Source organism: Bubalus kerabau, chromosome 8, assembly GCF_029407905.1.
Source record: "Bubalus kerabau isolate K-KA32 ecotype Philippines breed swamp buffalo chromosome 8, PCC_UOA_SB_1v2, whole genome shotgun sequence".
NCBI lineage: Eukaryota > Metazoa > Chordata > Mammalia > Artiodactyla > Bovidae > Bubalus > Bubalus kerabau.
Genome location: NC_073631.1, coordinates 26971367 through 26987627, shown reverse-complemented (window position 1 = coordinate 26987627; position 16261 = coordinate 26971367). Strand labels below are relative to the sequence as shown.

At 37.5% G+C, this 16261-nt stretch overlaps 1 protein-coding gene and 1 long non-coding RNA gene across 2 annotated transcripts in view; one reads left to right on the top strand and one right to left on the bottom strand.

Annotated features, from left to right (window-relative positions):
- Positions 1-1528: 1528 nt before the first annotated feature.
- Positions 1529-8276, bottom strand: LOC129658973 (uncharacterized). Its single transcript, XR_008717648.1, has 3 exons — positions 8249-8276; positions 7624-7703; positions 1529-3443 (listed from the first exon to the last, which is right to left on the bottom strand). It is a non-coding gene; the product is annotated as an uncharacterized LOC129658973 (long non-coding RNA).
- A 1779-nt stretch (positions 8277-10055) lies between these two features.
- MEOX2 (mesenchyme homeobox 2) overlaps positions 10056-16261 on the top strand; it is a 75101-nt gene continuing 68895 nt past the window's right edge. Inside the window, exon 1 of the mRNA XM_055589895.1 lies at positions 10056-10868. Coding sequence (XP_055445870.1) covers positions 10355-10868 — 514 coding nt within the window. The 5' untranslated portion in view covers positions 10056-10354. The remainder of the gene's footprint in view (positions 10869-16261) is intronic.

The window sequence follows — 16261 nt, the reverse complement described above, 5'->3', positions numbered from 1 at the left end:
TTATAGGGACTTCTTTTCAGACAGAATAAGATCTTGAGGATAGACAATAATAAAAATTATCACTATGATAACAGTATCTTTCACTGATATAGTAGACTTAGTATTGTTTAAGTCTAGACTTACATGGACTTGCTAGTTTGCCAACATGAAACTATAGAAATAAACATCTTTCTTTAAAAATGAGAAAACCTAGACACAAGAAGTTAATTAACCTGACCACAATCAAAGTGCCAGTAAGTGACAAATATAAGACACAGCCCAAAATGTCATCTTCAAGTCTATGCAATGAACCATTACAGAATGGACAGTACTGATTGAAAATAAAACATAGTATCTGACAGGGAATGACTCTAATTCACATGTAGAGATGGGTGTCCCAGCACAAGTGCAGACACTTGAAGACAAATTCCGCCAAGAATTTGAACCACTCTCTCGTTGTGTGTGGACACAACTGCTGTTCTAATTCCCACGACCGTTAGGTATGCACTTCTGCTCTGGAACAAAGAAACAGAGCAAAAACTATAAAAACCAAAACACAATTGAAGCTGGGCTGAGCATTTTTATCAGTTAATTTTCTTTGCCGTTAGAGATGCAACAGTTACACTTTCCTGATTTGATGCAGCAACTACAGGGGTCCTAAAGCCCAAAGATACAGTGAAACTTAGAGATCTAAGTGTTCTGCTGAGTATGTTTATTGAGTACTTGTGCCAGACACTGTACTTGAAAAACATTACCATAAGATTCCAGAAAGACTCAAGGAATATACAGTTAGTGGTGTGAATTAGGCCTGTAAGGAACAAATTTGAAGTCTACCAAAGCCTGATGTGACAGACACATTTACTGTTCACCAGTCCACCATGTGCTCCAGAATTTTTTCCAGGCCCCTTGCAGGTCTGTTAGGCTTTGTTCTGGCCTACAAGCTGTAAGTAAAAATGACATGTATCACCTTGCATCCAAGTATATAAGACCAGGTGTGTGACCCTCCACTTCCATCTTCCCCTGCTGTGGAGTTTTGTTTTGGAGGAACATGTTGAGATGTCTAATTCATGAGGTTAGTATCTGCCTGGGGAGCCCACCATCTTGCATCAAAATTTGCAGGAATAAGAACTAAACTTTTGCCCAGGGAATAAGATGTAGAGGTTAACTCACCATGATGGCATTGTCTAGTCCATCATCAATAATATACCTGGCTCTTTTTATTTTCCTGCAAAGGCTCTTGCTAAACAAACTCTTTCAAGCATATGAATAGTTAAGTCATGGCGATGCTCCTGATGCACAGAGGAATAATTGAATATCTTCAAATAGGATGTTTTGCCACTCCAGGAATTTCCTGTGTTTCCTTGAGATCTTGTTCTGGAGATTTCCAGGTGTGGTACCACATTGTGAAGCTCCTAATCATGGGGTCAAGAGGATCAACTTACAGAGAGATTTTAGGTCTTACATCATTTTGACAGATACATGTGTGTATATATATATATATATATATATATATATGTAATTTGGTACCTATTGGTGAGAGAGAGAATAAAAGAAAAAAAAAAGTTAAATTACATTCTCTAGATCAGCACTGTCCAAGAGAAATCTTACTTAAGCCACATTAGTCATTTTAGATATTCTAGTAGCTACATTAAAAAAGGAAAAAGAACATTGATTATAATAATATACTTTATTTAGACCAGTATATCTAGCAAATATCTTAACATGTAATCAGTATGACAGTTTATTCATTTCACGTGAAGTCTTTGAAATCTGATGTGCATTTTAATCTTGAAGCACATCTTTATTTAGACTAGACACATTTCAAATGCTCAATAACCACAGGAAGCTATATTTAACAGTGCAGCTCTAGATTTAGCTTAAATTTATTCCATGTGTATCAAGCTTATGTTCAGTTCAGTTCAGTCGCTCAGTCGTGTCTGACTCTGTGACCCCATGAATCGCAGCACACCAGGCCTCCGTGTCCATCACCAACTCCCGGAGTTCACTCATACTCACGTCCATCGAGTTGGTGATGCCATCCAGCCATCTTATCCTCTGTCGTCCCCTTCTCCTCCTAGGCATTGTATTAGGCACACTCACAACATCGTTGAATTCATTCATTGTAGTATTCTTTTGAGTTAACAAATGAATGCACTGACAGAGTCAGAAAATGACAGACTAAAGATTCAAACCCATTCTCCTTCTGGCTTTTGGAGATGTGGTGATGCTCTTAGCAAGTATATTGCAACGGAGAGCTCCATGTCATCCAAGCAAGAACAGTGAAGCCCCCCAATAAGGTAACAGCATTGGTGATGGAAAGAAGGGTGAAGTTAATGAATATTAAAGAAGTATAGTCAGACGACTCTAATGACTGATTGCATATAGACAGGTGAGAATGGAGGGGCTTGTCAAGCATGGGTTCCTGCTTCTGATTTGAGAAACTGAATTGGCAATGATCTGTTCAAAGACAGACTGATATGGGACTTGTTAACCTGAAGTTGAAATTTAGCAATTATGATCACTGCAATTGCTACTACAGTGCAAACAACCTAACCCATTTTTTTGTTTTAGTCACGACTAGGTTATGTTGTTGTTGTTTAGTCGCTAAGTCATGTCCAGCTCTTTGTGACCCCATAGACTGCAGTACGCCAGACTTCCCTGTCCTTCACTATCTCCCAGAGTTTGCTCAGATTCATGTCCACTGAATCGGTGATGTTATCTAGCCATCTCATCCTCTGCCATCCCCTTTTCCTTTTGCTTTCAATCTTTCTCAGCATCAGGGTCTTTTCCTATGAGTAGGCTCTTTACATCAGGTGGTCAAAGTATTGGAGCTTCAGCTTCAGCATCAGTCCTTCCAATGAATATTCGAGTTGATTTCCTTTAGGATTGACTGGTTTGATTTCCTTGCAGTCGAAGGGTTAGATTTGGTTCTATTTGGTCACAAATGCCCCATGATAGTGATTGCTAAAATTTAAGACAAATAATATCTTCATAACGAACTATTTACATGGATTGGCAAATCTTTAGTATTATTACAGAAAGAGGAACACCAACAGCTAATTCAACAACCTCAGATTTACAGCATGTAATGTTTAAAAGCTTCTATGTGCTTCTTTATATATTTTTAAAAGATACTCATTCAACTTTGTCACCACACATGCAACAGTGGAGATTTTTGTGGAGTTTCATAGTTACGTGCTTATCTTCAAAACTGGAAGAATAATTCCAAGTGATGCCACTTGGGCCTGAGCCATCTGCCTTGGCAGGGTCTATTGGATGATGGGTAGGCCATGTACTTTAGAAAATCTGATCTTAATAATCCAAAGCAACTCAGCTTTTTACTCTGATCGAAACACATCATTAACTGCATAATGCAGGATACAGGAGGTGACTAAGAACAAAACTTGGAGGAAACCAAGCATCTCATAAGCAACTGACAGGGACTACTGGCCCACAGATGGTAACTGTTTGAAAGAAAAAAAAAAGCAACCGTTATCTTAGAAAGTCAGAGTTGAGCTATATTTCTCTATATTTACTATATCAGGGAAATCTTCATAAAGTTGTTTGCAGCAAGTGGATGTGTTACTGTATTTGATAATGGGTCAGATTTATTTAAATTGACTGTATCTTCATGGACACTTACTCTAACCTGCACATGGAATCCTCTTAAGTTATTGCAGAAATGCTGCTGCAGATTGCTACAGGTGCTCTAGATTAAAGAAAAGAACTGTTCAGGTTTCCCACTGCTCACACAGCCCACTTTCAAGATCCATAGTTAAGATTTACTGTACTTTATCAGAAAGCTTTCCAAGATTGTTTTGACTTTTTCAATCATGACTATTTTCCTGTCCATTATTACTCATGCCTTCAAGAATTAGCCTTTAGAAATTTGACCAAAGCAATACCTGCAATTCTGAGGTTATAAGCCAAGGTTCATGCAAAATGAATTCCAAGCAGGGAGTATTATCTTGTATAGCTGCTCTGTGTTGAAGAGTTTTCAACTGGTACTTAGACACACATGCAGTATGCAAAAAGCTTTACTTTGACTACCAGTCTCCTTGCTGGTAAATCAACTGTTAGCTGATGGTAGAAGGAATTGTCCTAACCTAGCCCTGGGGCTCAGAGATGATATTCCTCTGAGTTGTACTTTGTGCTTTATTCTACTGGGTTCCCTTGTACTTTGAAGTGCTTTAGGATGCAGTTAGCTCATTACTTTTTTTTGCGCCCCCCTCAGTCACTAAAAGCTGTTGAAAGCCAGCTTATTCCCTTCCAATATACTATTACCTCAACTAACAAAAATATCATTTTAAAAATAAATAGAATTTAGCAAACGATGGACTACAATGAGTTTCGGGTTACAGATTTTTAAGCTGAGAAGGCACCAATCATTCAGAACCTCAGACATTCAGTAGCTTGCACATTTCTAGGCATTGACTCCATTGCTACCAACATTTCACATTATGCTTGTGCAATTACTTGAAACTCTTTCTCAAGCGGTATTATTTTATTATTACTTTTGTCAAAAATCGAAGTGGCATCTATTTGTTTAAACATAAACCTTTCTTATTACTCATTTTTAAAATTCCAGTTAAACTAAAACATGCACCTGGGATCCTTTTACCATTATTATAAGTGTATGTGGCTTATGAATTACAAGCATAGAATTATTTTTTGTATATTTAAGCATATCTTATTTCTCCCTCTTTTCCCCTGCTAAATATCATCTCTGGTTTTCCCTTGACTTTGTCGTCCAATCATCCTTCTAATTTCTTAGGTCAACTGAGGAATTAGCAGATAAGTCGTCATTTAGTCATTTTCATTCTTGTCTTGATCCATTTTCATATGTTCAGTACATTGTATAAAAATACTCAGGTCGTTTCTTAAAATCGTTTATGAATCTAAACTGAATCAAAGTACTAATATTAAACCCTTAAAATATTTTGTTGTAAGACATCTTGTATTTGGCCTTCACTTTCCATTCTGTTTGGTAAGCAAAGAATTTTCCCTTTTTTCATATAAACAAATATGTTGATATCAAAGGCAGCTAGTCTTTCTCTGCCAAGTCTGAATTATATAAAATTGGAGTGTGCAGCTAAATATTTTAGGGAAGCTATACCAACACAACTAAAACACAGAGTTTTTTAGTCATACAAATCATAAACCCAGGCTCACAACGAATGCAATACTTTAAGAATAAAACATGCTACAAATTGATGCATGAAAGACGAAAACACATAAGAATAACCCACCATGGCGCCAGAATTATATTAGTCATGTTAAACTCTTCAAGTCGGAAAACCTGAAACAGAAAACTAAAGGTTTACCTAAAATTTGCCTGTTTAGTTTCGTTTGAATTTTTGTTCCCCAAGATTATGAACTTGTTCTAAATTCAGTCAACTTAAAACTATAGCATTGCTTTTTATGACATGGGAGAAATAAATGGTTTATTTTCCTTAAAATGTGGATGGATAGAGATTTAATGCTTATGAGCTTGATGGTATAGAATATATAATGTAATATATAGCATTTCATTATGGAACTGTCTTGCATTCCTGTGCCTCTACATCACGTAGTTAGATATGTAAAGGAGGCAGTTTTCAACTATAAAAATTTAAGATGCATACTTTATCAATAAAAATAACGTACAACTTGAGTGCAAATGAAAATGTAGGAAGTGAATGTAATTATTCCTCATAGGCATCATTTTAAAGTAACTTTGTTGAATAATATTTGATTTAAGGTGGGCAAAAAGAAGTTTTTGAAACTTGAGAGGCAGTCGTTGTCCCCCCTGCAAATAAGATAATTAGAATGTCATGAAGTGTATATGGAAAGCAACTGGCATTAGGGAAGATTGCATATATTTTGAATTTTTACTCAAATCTTATACATTTACTATTATCAGTCGATCTATATTCCATGCTACTTTACAGCACATTTTACTATGTGGTACTTGAAGAAAACCACCAAATTCTAAAAGAAATCATAAATCTAAATGTAGGAAGAGATAGAAAATAGAAAAACAAAATATGTTCAATGTTATCATACTCTCAGAGTAATGAACAGGTACTCATATCTCCTAGTATATGTAGAAATATAACAGATTTTATTGTGAAATAACTAATTACTGTTGTGTAAGAACAGTAACTTATTTTAAAAATCAGTAAAATATATAGAATCACTAAATAACATGCAGTAGCCAAACTGTTCCTTAAATTTTATAGTGCATAATTCCTGGAGAAAGGCAGTTCTTAAGTTTTTTAAAACTGGAGTGCATCATAAATCACATAAATTACCATTGGGTACTTAGCATATTTTAATATATTTTAAAAATTCTTTATTTCAAAAGAACCAATCCTTTATTTCTTGGAGAAATAGAACAGAAATAATATTTATATTCTCAACAAAACTTTCAGAGACAAATTCTGGTTTCAATGTAATTTTCCGTACTTAAATGCATATATCATGACTATATGCTACCAAGGTGATTTTATCCAGAAGGTAAAATTCAAAATAAAGTTTTATACTATCTGTAGCTAAGGATTTTAAGTTTTTTTATTCCCATCATACTTCATGTCACAAACATACAAAAATGGCAACTCAAAAGAATCATCGTGAGTCTTAAAGTATAAAAATAAATTTTTCAGATTGCTTAAGTTATCTCCTCATTCTTAATTTAAAAATACCTCTGCCTTTATTATTGAATACCATTTCATTTAGCAGAAGAAAGAATAGACATACACACTTATGAAATTTAAAGAGCATAGGACATGTCTAAAATAATTTTGATCATGTTTCCTGCAAAAGATGAGCAGCTTACATTTTTCAAATATTCAACCTCTTGTTGAATGCTTGATATCAAAATCTTGCATAAAATATTAAATGTTTTTCAGAGAAATTCAAGTATATTGTAAATATAGGATAAATACTATACTGTACATAGTTTTAAATGAAAGCTATTGAAATTCTCTACTAAGTTTGGTGATTTTTACCATTCTCCCTATAAGTAGCCATTAGAGGTAAAAAGTATCTTTCAATGTTGGTTTTTATAGATGTAGACACTGATACAGCTATTATAGGAAATGCTGAGGATTTTTCATGTTATTACATTAAAAAAATTCTCTATGGCCTAAATAATGTTAATATTTTTGTTATTCCAAATGTTCTAAGAATGAAAATTTTGAAAAAAAAAAAAAAGCTTTATGGAATAATTAACATATATTTAGAAATTCAGATAAAACAGACCAGTCATATTTGATTCTGGAATGCATCCAGACCTCCTTTTTCACTTTTTTTTTCCTTTGAACCACACTTTTTTCTTCCAAATAACATTTTCCTTATACTTTCTATTAGACATTAGGACTTGATGTTAACTGATAGATGTTTTGAGTCTTCATTTAAAAAGACCTTTTCTGCTAGGTTTCTTTTAATTGTGTGCCTTTCAAAGAGACTCCTCTCATTTCTAACCTTTTCTAATTTTTCTTTACCAGACTTTTAGTCCTACACTCAGCTGACTGACTGAGGCAGGTTGTGGAGAAATTTCTGGACATGTTGTTAACATCGGACACAGTGAGTGAGAAAAAAAACCCAGCACAGTCACAGGGCAGGTTCAAGGAGAAGTGGCAGCTCCTGGAGATGAAAACTTACGTGTGTTTGCTGGTTGCCTGAAACACACTGGTTAAATTCAAATCCATTCATTTCTTCATTGTGTTTCTCCCTCTAAACCACTGTAATGCAAACCAAAAGGACCTTTATGGGTGTTTTTTATTGATGTGTGCAGATCAAGTGTATCTTTTTTTTTTTTAGTGTCTCTTTAATTAGTCCTGTCTGACATTTTCCACAATACGTTGAGTAGACAGTATTATATAAATATTTCTAGTGACTGTCTATGGAGGTGTTTGCCTAAATTTTTCTTAGATAAAGCCTTTAATGCTTTCACCCAGAATCCATAGAGGAGCTACCCGAGTTTGGGAAGTTTAGTGTTGCTCTTTGTACTTTAACTTTTAATATCAGAGCACATATTGAAACCATAAACACAATGAAAATTCAAAAAATATTCCGACGGTATTAGAAGAATACATCCCTTCCTTTTTTATCCTTAAAGAGCCAAGGACTTGGGGAGTGGCAGGAAGAAACATTCTTAAGATCTAAGCCCTGGACGCCATCCTGCGAGCGCTTAAAACCCTTAGAAACGTGCAACGTGAAGAACACCCCCTTTCGAAGTCTAAAACAATATTAGATTCCCAAAACATATCGGCAAAGAAAGCCTTACCGTCAAACGCTTGCAGCAGGTTCCAGCTCAAACCCAGACTGAAAAGTTGAGCAGCTGGTGAACAAAAGTTTTAACCTTTTTTTTTTTTTTTAACGAAGTCTGCAAAACTAATTTCCCTCAAAATAGGGCTCAATTTCCGTTAAAGAAAGCAGCGCTAACAAATCTCAGAATTCCTGATCACTCCCACCCCATCTCACCTCTGAGCATTGGAAAACAATTCGAACTTTCACACGGATGTAAAGGTTATATTGCAAAGCCACTATTCTCCAGGATACTTAAAAGAAAAAGGAGATGGTCAGGCTGAAGCCTGAGGGACAGGGCTAGGGAAAAATGTTCTACCTTGGTGACATTTCTCAAAGATTAATCAATACATTTTCCTAATTCAAACCAGATGCCTGGCCCAGTTTGCTGTCCCCAATAATCCCATTAGCAACTTCCAAGACCTGACCCCCGTCCTCTGGACACCTGAGACAATGAAAGTAAGACGGCGACGCTCCTGGTGGCACATTTGGGGTCCCGGGAGGGATAGGTGAGCGCCGATATTCTCCTGATGCGACAAGTCCCAGGCAGGGCTCAACTGTTCCCGCAGCTCATTATGCGCGGCCAGCGTGCGTGCCTTGTGTAAACGACTTGGCCCCTAGCAGACAGTGTCGCCCTTCAAGCATGTGGCAGTATCAAAGCCCAGCCGTCGCTGGCATTAATTCACCGGTGGCAAGTTTTCTAAGTCATTTTCTAGGATGCAAAATTGTAACCAGGAAGATCCGAACTTTAAGGGATACCCAAGTGTAATATTTGTTTGGTAAATGGAACCATGGCGGCGTGGGAGTGAAAGGGGTGCAATTAACTGATTGATTTTTTGAGCGGAAGAGAGATGGATTTCTGGAAGAAAAGAGGTGACAAGGGGTTGGCTCCTGAGGGAGAGGACTGGAAATGTACATGCAATATACACATCGCTTGTAACTAGGATGAAATCGCTTTAGAATACTCCTGATTCAGGAAAAGTTTTTCTGGGCGGACAAGTGGCAAGGAAATGGAGTGGGACCCGGAAATCGAGGGCGGTGTGGGGGAGGACATTTGAGGAAAGCAGGGGGAGACACCCCACCTGGGACCGCAGGTGAGGATGCCAAAAGCAGAACATCTGCGACTGTCACGGCCCCATGCTTTCTTCCACCCTACCAAGTCTCGTTCCTTGCGGCACAGAGAACGGCCCTTTCCTGCCGGTGGGGAACTTTTCCTGTATCCTCGAATCTGGCGTCTCAGCGCTCTAGCAACCCACCCACAGACACCAGCTGTATAAAAAGCTAGAAGTGCCACTGAGCCCATGACACGAGTTGATGCGAACTTGGAAAACCTTAATCTGAGTGCGCGCCAAACTAGCTCTGATTCTTTTCCTTAATCCTAACTCCTTTCGTGCTTCTCCACAGTTAGGCACACCCTAAGCTTTCCTGCAGGTGACAATGCCCAAGTGACACTGACAGGACACCTTTCATGAGAGAAGTGAGCACGTTGGACTCTGGGTGCGGGGTTGGAGCTGGCGGGCGCCACGGCGCGCCCCGGCCGGCGGAGCGGGAAAGGTAGCCGCTGCCCGCCGGGGCTCGGGTTTAGGCGCCCGGCGCGCCGCTTGCAGTCCAGGCTGTTGGCAGCGGCGGGCGGGCGTGGACGCGCTGCATGCGTCCAGCAGCCGATAGGAAGTGGAACTGGGAGCGCACTGCGCGGACTGAGCGGGAGTTTTGGAGGGAGTTTGCATGTGGTCAGCACTGGGCTCCTAAGCCAGCCCCCAGCTCACATTACACTCTATTTATAACCTCTCAGAGCCGTTTCCCCCTGAAAGCAGTTCTCTGGGACCACCTTCTTTTGGCTTCAACCTCTCCTACTCTTGACATCTGAGTAGCTCAGAGGGAAGCTTCTCCAGGTCCGAGTGTTTATATGTAAAGGAGACTGGCCGCTAGGGCTCAGGACCGGGATTATCCGAGCTCTGCAGAAACGCGGGCGGCTATTGCTTTGGGAGGGGGAAAAGTCACACGGTTTCCAGTGAAAAGTGACAGAGGGTGGTGGCGTTTGGAACCGTCGTGAAGTCTTCTGCCTGGAACCCGAGACTTGCATGCTATGGAACACCCGCTCTTTGGCTGCCTGCGCAGCCCTCACGCCACCGCGCAAGGCTTGCACCCGTTCTCCCAATCCTCTCTCGCCCTCCATGGAAGATCTGACCACATGTCCTACCCCGAGCTCTCCACTTCTTCCTCGTCTTGCATAATCGCGGGATACCCCAACGAGGAGGGCATGTTTGCCAGCCAGCATCACAGGGGGCACCACCACCACCACCACCATCACCACCACCACCACCAGCAGCAGCAGCACCAAGCTCTGCAAACCAACTGGCACCTCCCGCAGATGTCCTCCCCGCCGAGCGCGGCTCGGCACAGCCTCTGCCTCCAGCCGGACTCGGGAGGGCCCCCGGAGCTGGGAAGCAGCCCGCCGGTCCTGTGTTCCAACTCTTCCAGCTTGGGCTCCAGCACCCCGACCGGGGCCGCGTGCCCGCCAGGGGACTACGGCCGCCAGGCGCTGTCACCCGCGGAGGCGGAGAAGAGAAGTGGCAGCAAGAGGAAAAGCGATAGCTCAGGTAAGGGCGCGTCGGGCACCCTCGGCAAAAGGGGGCGGAGAGATGGGAAGATTCTCCCACTAGAGTGAGGCGGCGGGCGTTATGGGACAGGTCTTTTCCTCTCTGGCTCCTCGCCGCCAAAGTCGGCGAGGCTGCTTTGGTCCTTTTATTTGGGGGCACGTGTTTCTCCGAGGGCAGCACTGCAGCCAACTGCGTTAAACTCTCCAAGATTCAAACTAGTTTACCAGAGGGTTGAGAAAAAAAGGACAAGTGACAAGTGTGTGAAATCGATTGCGAAGCGTGACCTTCCATCTGAGCGATGGGGAGAGGAATGCGCCCTGGGATGCAGCGTCCGCTGGGCGTGCGTGCGGGTGCCTTTCCTTGACTTTTCCCGACTCTGAATGGCTCGATTTTTCCCATCGTTAACTGGATTTCCAAATTATTGCACAACATTTGGAACTTGCAGTGGAACTTGGCAGAGCACATGAGAAAAAGTTTTAGTTTTTTTTTTTTTTTTTTTAAATTCTGATTTCAGAGTTCTTTAAATAGCACCCTATTCCAAATGGTAAAATTTCTCTTTCTTGGGGAAGAAGATATTGTCTAGGAATTCAGAGGATTTTAAGGAATGTGTCAGAGAATGGGAACTAAATATACGCTCAGACCCTTGACGAAAGACGATTCTTTATTGTAGTTGTATTCATGTAATGCTAACCAAAAAGAAAATCTGAGTTTCAAAAGTGGAAAGTAAAATCCTCCTCCAGTTGAGTATTATCCGAAACAAGGACTGGGAAACTTAACAGCAACCCGGGTAGCGCTGCTACAAGTGGGTGTGCGTAGGAGGCGCTGATCTACGCGAGGATATCTTGAACCGCGTAGCAAAAGGGGAATCTTAACTAAACGCGAATGCTTGAAGGCACTGGCAGCCAACTAAACTTTAGCAATCCAGAGAAACTAAATAAAGCTTTGCAGTCAACTGTCAAAGCCCTTACCTGTCTCTGTCCTAAGGACATTGTTAAAAGATGCTTTATAAGGAGGGTATGAGCTTTCTTCAGTAGCTACGACGCAACCTGCGTCCCATCTTTTTGTAAGCTGTCGTTTATTTAATATAATATTTACGTATTTTCTTTCTTTGCGGCATTGGTTTTAAGAGCCCTGGAAGATAATTCCAGATACTGCTTTGAAAGACTGGATAATGTCTATCCTTTGTAATAATTTAGATTTCACATGAATGACAGTGATTGAGCCGCATATTTCATGTTCTTTTGCAGCAATGGTATCAGTTATTCTTCAGTGTGACTACGGAATGGGTTCTTCTCTCTCAAACTTAGAGTCTCACATTTACATTCCAAGGTCAGGGTGAACTTCTAATGCCCCATCACAAAATAGTTTTTATCCAAAAAGGTTTCCAGCAGTATCATTCATTTTTAATGGTTTTTACTAACCCTAAGTGAGACACTTTTCAGACAGAGTGGAAAAAGTTAATTATAGCAAGAAGGCTTCCATCTTCATTAGAAAACAAGTCATTTTTAGAATGCAGTCATCCTTTTATAGACTCAGCATTTGATATCACTGTAACTTTTCTGGGATAAGTTCTGAGCGCAGGTTAGCCAGGGACGCTTTTGCAATTTACCAGAGGCTCTTACTGTTCCTTGTACTTTCTGCAGTGAGAAACCTATATGATGGATTGTTTCATGCTTCTTCAACTGAACAAACGCACCTAAGTTTCTTAGGACAAACTGAATTTTCATATAGGCCTATGTTATTTTGATCAAGGAGAAATCAGGAAAGTGAGATCTAACAACTGACTCCCTTCAGTTATTTTAATAATGACTTTCTTAAGAAAATTGGTTATATTAATACTGCTACCGTCCTTTGGTGGGAAATAACCATATAACAAAATAAGTTTATTTTTTCATGCTGAAATTGATAATTAAAGTCCTGGAAAAAACAAAAGTTTTCATCAGATACATAAAATATTAATAGATTACATCTTGAATGGGAAATACAATTAATCATCACCAAGGGTAGAATCATTGGGAAGTTAGAATGAACTTTTTCTTTGATGGGATATTTTGAAACAGCTCTTCACTGTCTAAAAGGAAATATATTTTAAATTTCTTGTTGAATATATGTACAGTCTTTGAAAATAAAGTTTAAATAGCCAAATTTACTATTTTAGATAATATTTGTTAGATTCTTTAAGTAAATTTAAATTCAAGGTATCATTTTTTATTGGAATGATGTTGTATTTGGTCTTTTATAATTTATGCTCACAGCTATTTCATTTCATATTATTATAAGGGCACCTTGATCTAGCAGAAATTAAAGCAAAGTAGAAAGTCAGTGTAATTCTGACATATTATTAACACATATATCTCTAATTGCTTAGAGTACAGTTTTAATGTTTCAATGTTTCCAAAAAAACTGAATTAACATAATGTTGATACTCTTCAAATTTTTAAATTATATTTGACAAAACTCACACCATGCATTACACAGGCCATTTTTATTTTGTCAGACAATGTATAATTAGTATGTATTTCTAGTTGAGAGTGAATGTAGTACATAAATCCAGGGCAAAATCAGAACCAAAATTCTGTGTGCTTGCATCTCACAGATTGTATGTATATGTGTATGTGTGTACTGACTATGTGAAATTCTAATGGAATTTTAAGCACTGGAAAATACTGAAAAACAACCCCAATTTCATCCATGATAATGATGCTGAAACTGTAATAGTTAACATTTTTCAGTGTGCATTTGTATGCGTTTTGCCTCTCAAAAACACATGAACACACGCATACACAAACTCAAGAAGCTTAAGGGTCTAGAAGCAAATATTTACGGACTTTAGACTTCCACTGCACTTTATCAACAATTGAAAACAACAACGTTTAATAGAAAATCACACTATCTTTTATATATGTTAAGCATATTTGCAATTTTGAACCTGCTATGCTTTCTGGCATTATTATCAAAGCCAACATCTGCCACACCTTCAGAGGAACTCTTAGAAATCAAAACTTTACAACTGTACTTAAAGCAATCTATACAAAACAGGTGATTCTGAAAAAAAGTCTATAAATACTGTGAATTACTTCACTTCAGTTACCTTTGATTGTTCACCAAGCAACGTAGTAATAAGTATAAACTGCCTACTTTTCAGTTAGTAGATCAAAATAAATTAATCTAATTTTAGGTTTTAATGCAGGTAATATAAAGTATAAATGTATGAGTATCTTCTGTTTAAATTTATTGAATGAATATAAGTGCATATTTTATAAAAAATCAAAATTATATCAAAAAGGAGTGATTTGGGGTGTCAATTTTACAAGACTTTGAATCATATTAGATTCTTATAAAACTGTAAATATTTTATTATAGCTACAAGATCATAAAATATCTGTTGTCAAATTATGTCTGTCTGGCTCTGCAGATTGATAGGCAAGTATTAGGATAATATACTGGAAATTAAATACAGAGTAATATCTTACTTGCCCTACCTCTAGTATTATAATGTACTTTTTTCTAGATATTTCATCATGTTTTCTGAAAGAAAATAAGTTACATTATTATTCTTTTCTGTGTGACTGGATCATGACTTTCAGCATTTGCTTTAGAATTTAAAATGCAGTCTATTGGATGTGGGTGGTTATAGGCCAGTATTTGTATTGAACAAATTAAGTGCCTCAAATCTATGACATTTAAAAAGTAGCCATTTTCAGTCATTTTCTTGGAATAGTAGATTGATTTTAGATGTGAACATTTAAAGCAATGACCTGACATAAAAAAAAATTCTGAGTACCATTGACCTACATGAGTGTTTGCAAAATGATTACACTCAAAAGTCAAGAGCATTAATTCCTTCAGAATTAAGGTGCTTTATTGTGGAAAGTCAGCAATGATGGAAGGAAGAATGCAAATAAGTACTGAAAAAGTTTCCATTTCTCTGTAAATACCTTTATTTATAGTTATTTGAAAAGGAACAGCATCAAACATAATGCATGGCACTGCTAAAACTTTCATTTGAGTTAAAAACCCTCTCTCAAGCATTTTAAGTTTTAATCTTTGTTTACAGTAATCTTCAATGGAAACCATTATGTTGGTACACTGTAAGCTGATCGCCACTAATAAACCAAAAAATTTATTTTAAGCATTACCTTGTTTGTCTGTGTTTCGAGACATAGATCCTTCATCACAGGATTGGAATTTATCACAACTTATTTATTGTAAGATCTATTTAATTTTAAACAAAAATAAAATAACGAAAGGGACAACCCCTTACCTTAGATTCAGAGAAATATGGCAAACTATTGCTATATTTAGTGAAAGAATTAACTTTTTTAAAAAATAAATAACCTATGGGTGAATTAATAACTGACTTCTGTTAAGAAAGAAAATCTCCACATGTAAACCTATTTATGTATTTGGCCTGGAAATGATGCCAGTTTTATTCATTTACTACATTTAAATATATCTATGCTGGGCAATTTCATTAATTTACTGGTTTAAAAATGGCAGCCAGAAACACACAGAAAATGTGATGGCTTTTTAGATTTTCATTTCAAATAAAAAAACTATGTAATACAATAATATATTGTAGTTTTAAACCATGTTCACTTCAGTAATTTATTCTTAAAATTTCAGACCATTTTTTTCCCAAGAATTGCTATGATTATTACAAACATTTATGAGTGATAAATGATAAGGGTGAAAAATATTACAAAATAAAATACACACAGGAATTCCTTAACTAATATTTGTTGAGTTAATAGTTGTGGATGATTTATTTCTCATTTTCTTGTAATTTTGCCATATTGTTTCTTATAATAAAAATTTTGTGAGGAAAATATATTAGAAAAGGTATGAAGTAAGACTATCAGGAGTAGAATGTGCCCCCTTGATTATAATCATAAAATAAGAAGGATTAAATCTTGAGTAACCAGCTAAATTACATATCCTGGATTATTGCATTGGTGACTGATTCCAATGGTTAAATTAGAAAAAATGGTATAAAACACAAACCAAGGCCAAAGTGCACAAAGTAGAAATTGTATTTTTATTCAAACGGCAAAACGCATTTTATTGTTGTGACTTCTTTTATGTGTTTTAGTCATTAATATGATTTACTTATCAATAATAAGCTTTTTGTAAAGGTTGTAAATAAAATTAAACACTAACACTTCCTATTTTTGTTATGATACTTTTATGATTTTTTTTCTCAGAATAGTTGTGTCAAACTGAAACCCTCGTGTAGAGATGAAGTGACACAATAATAAAGAAATATGAATTGCAACACTGCCTTATTCTCCATACTAATTCTAAATCATAGTCATCAGTGAAGTTCAAAATCCAATTGCAAAAAACCTTTTAGAATGTTTTATTGCTCTGATGAAGTAAAACTTAAAATAGTA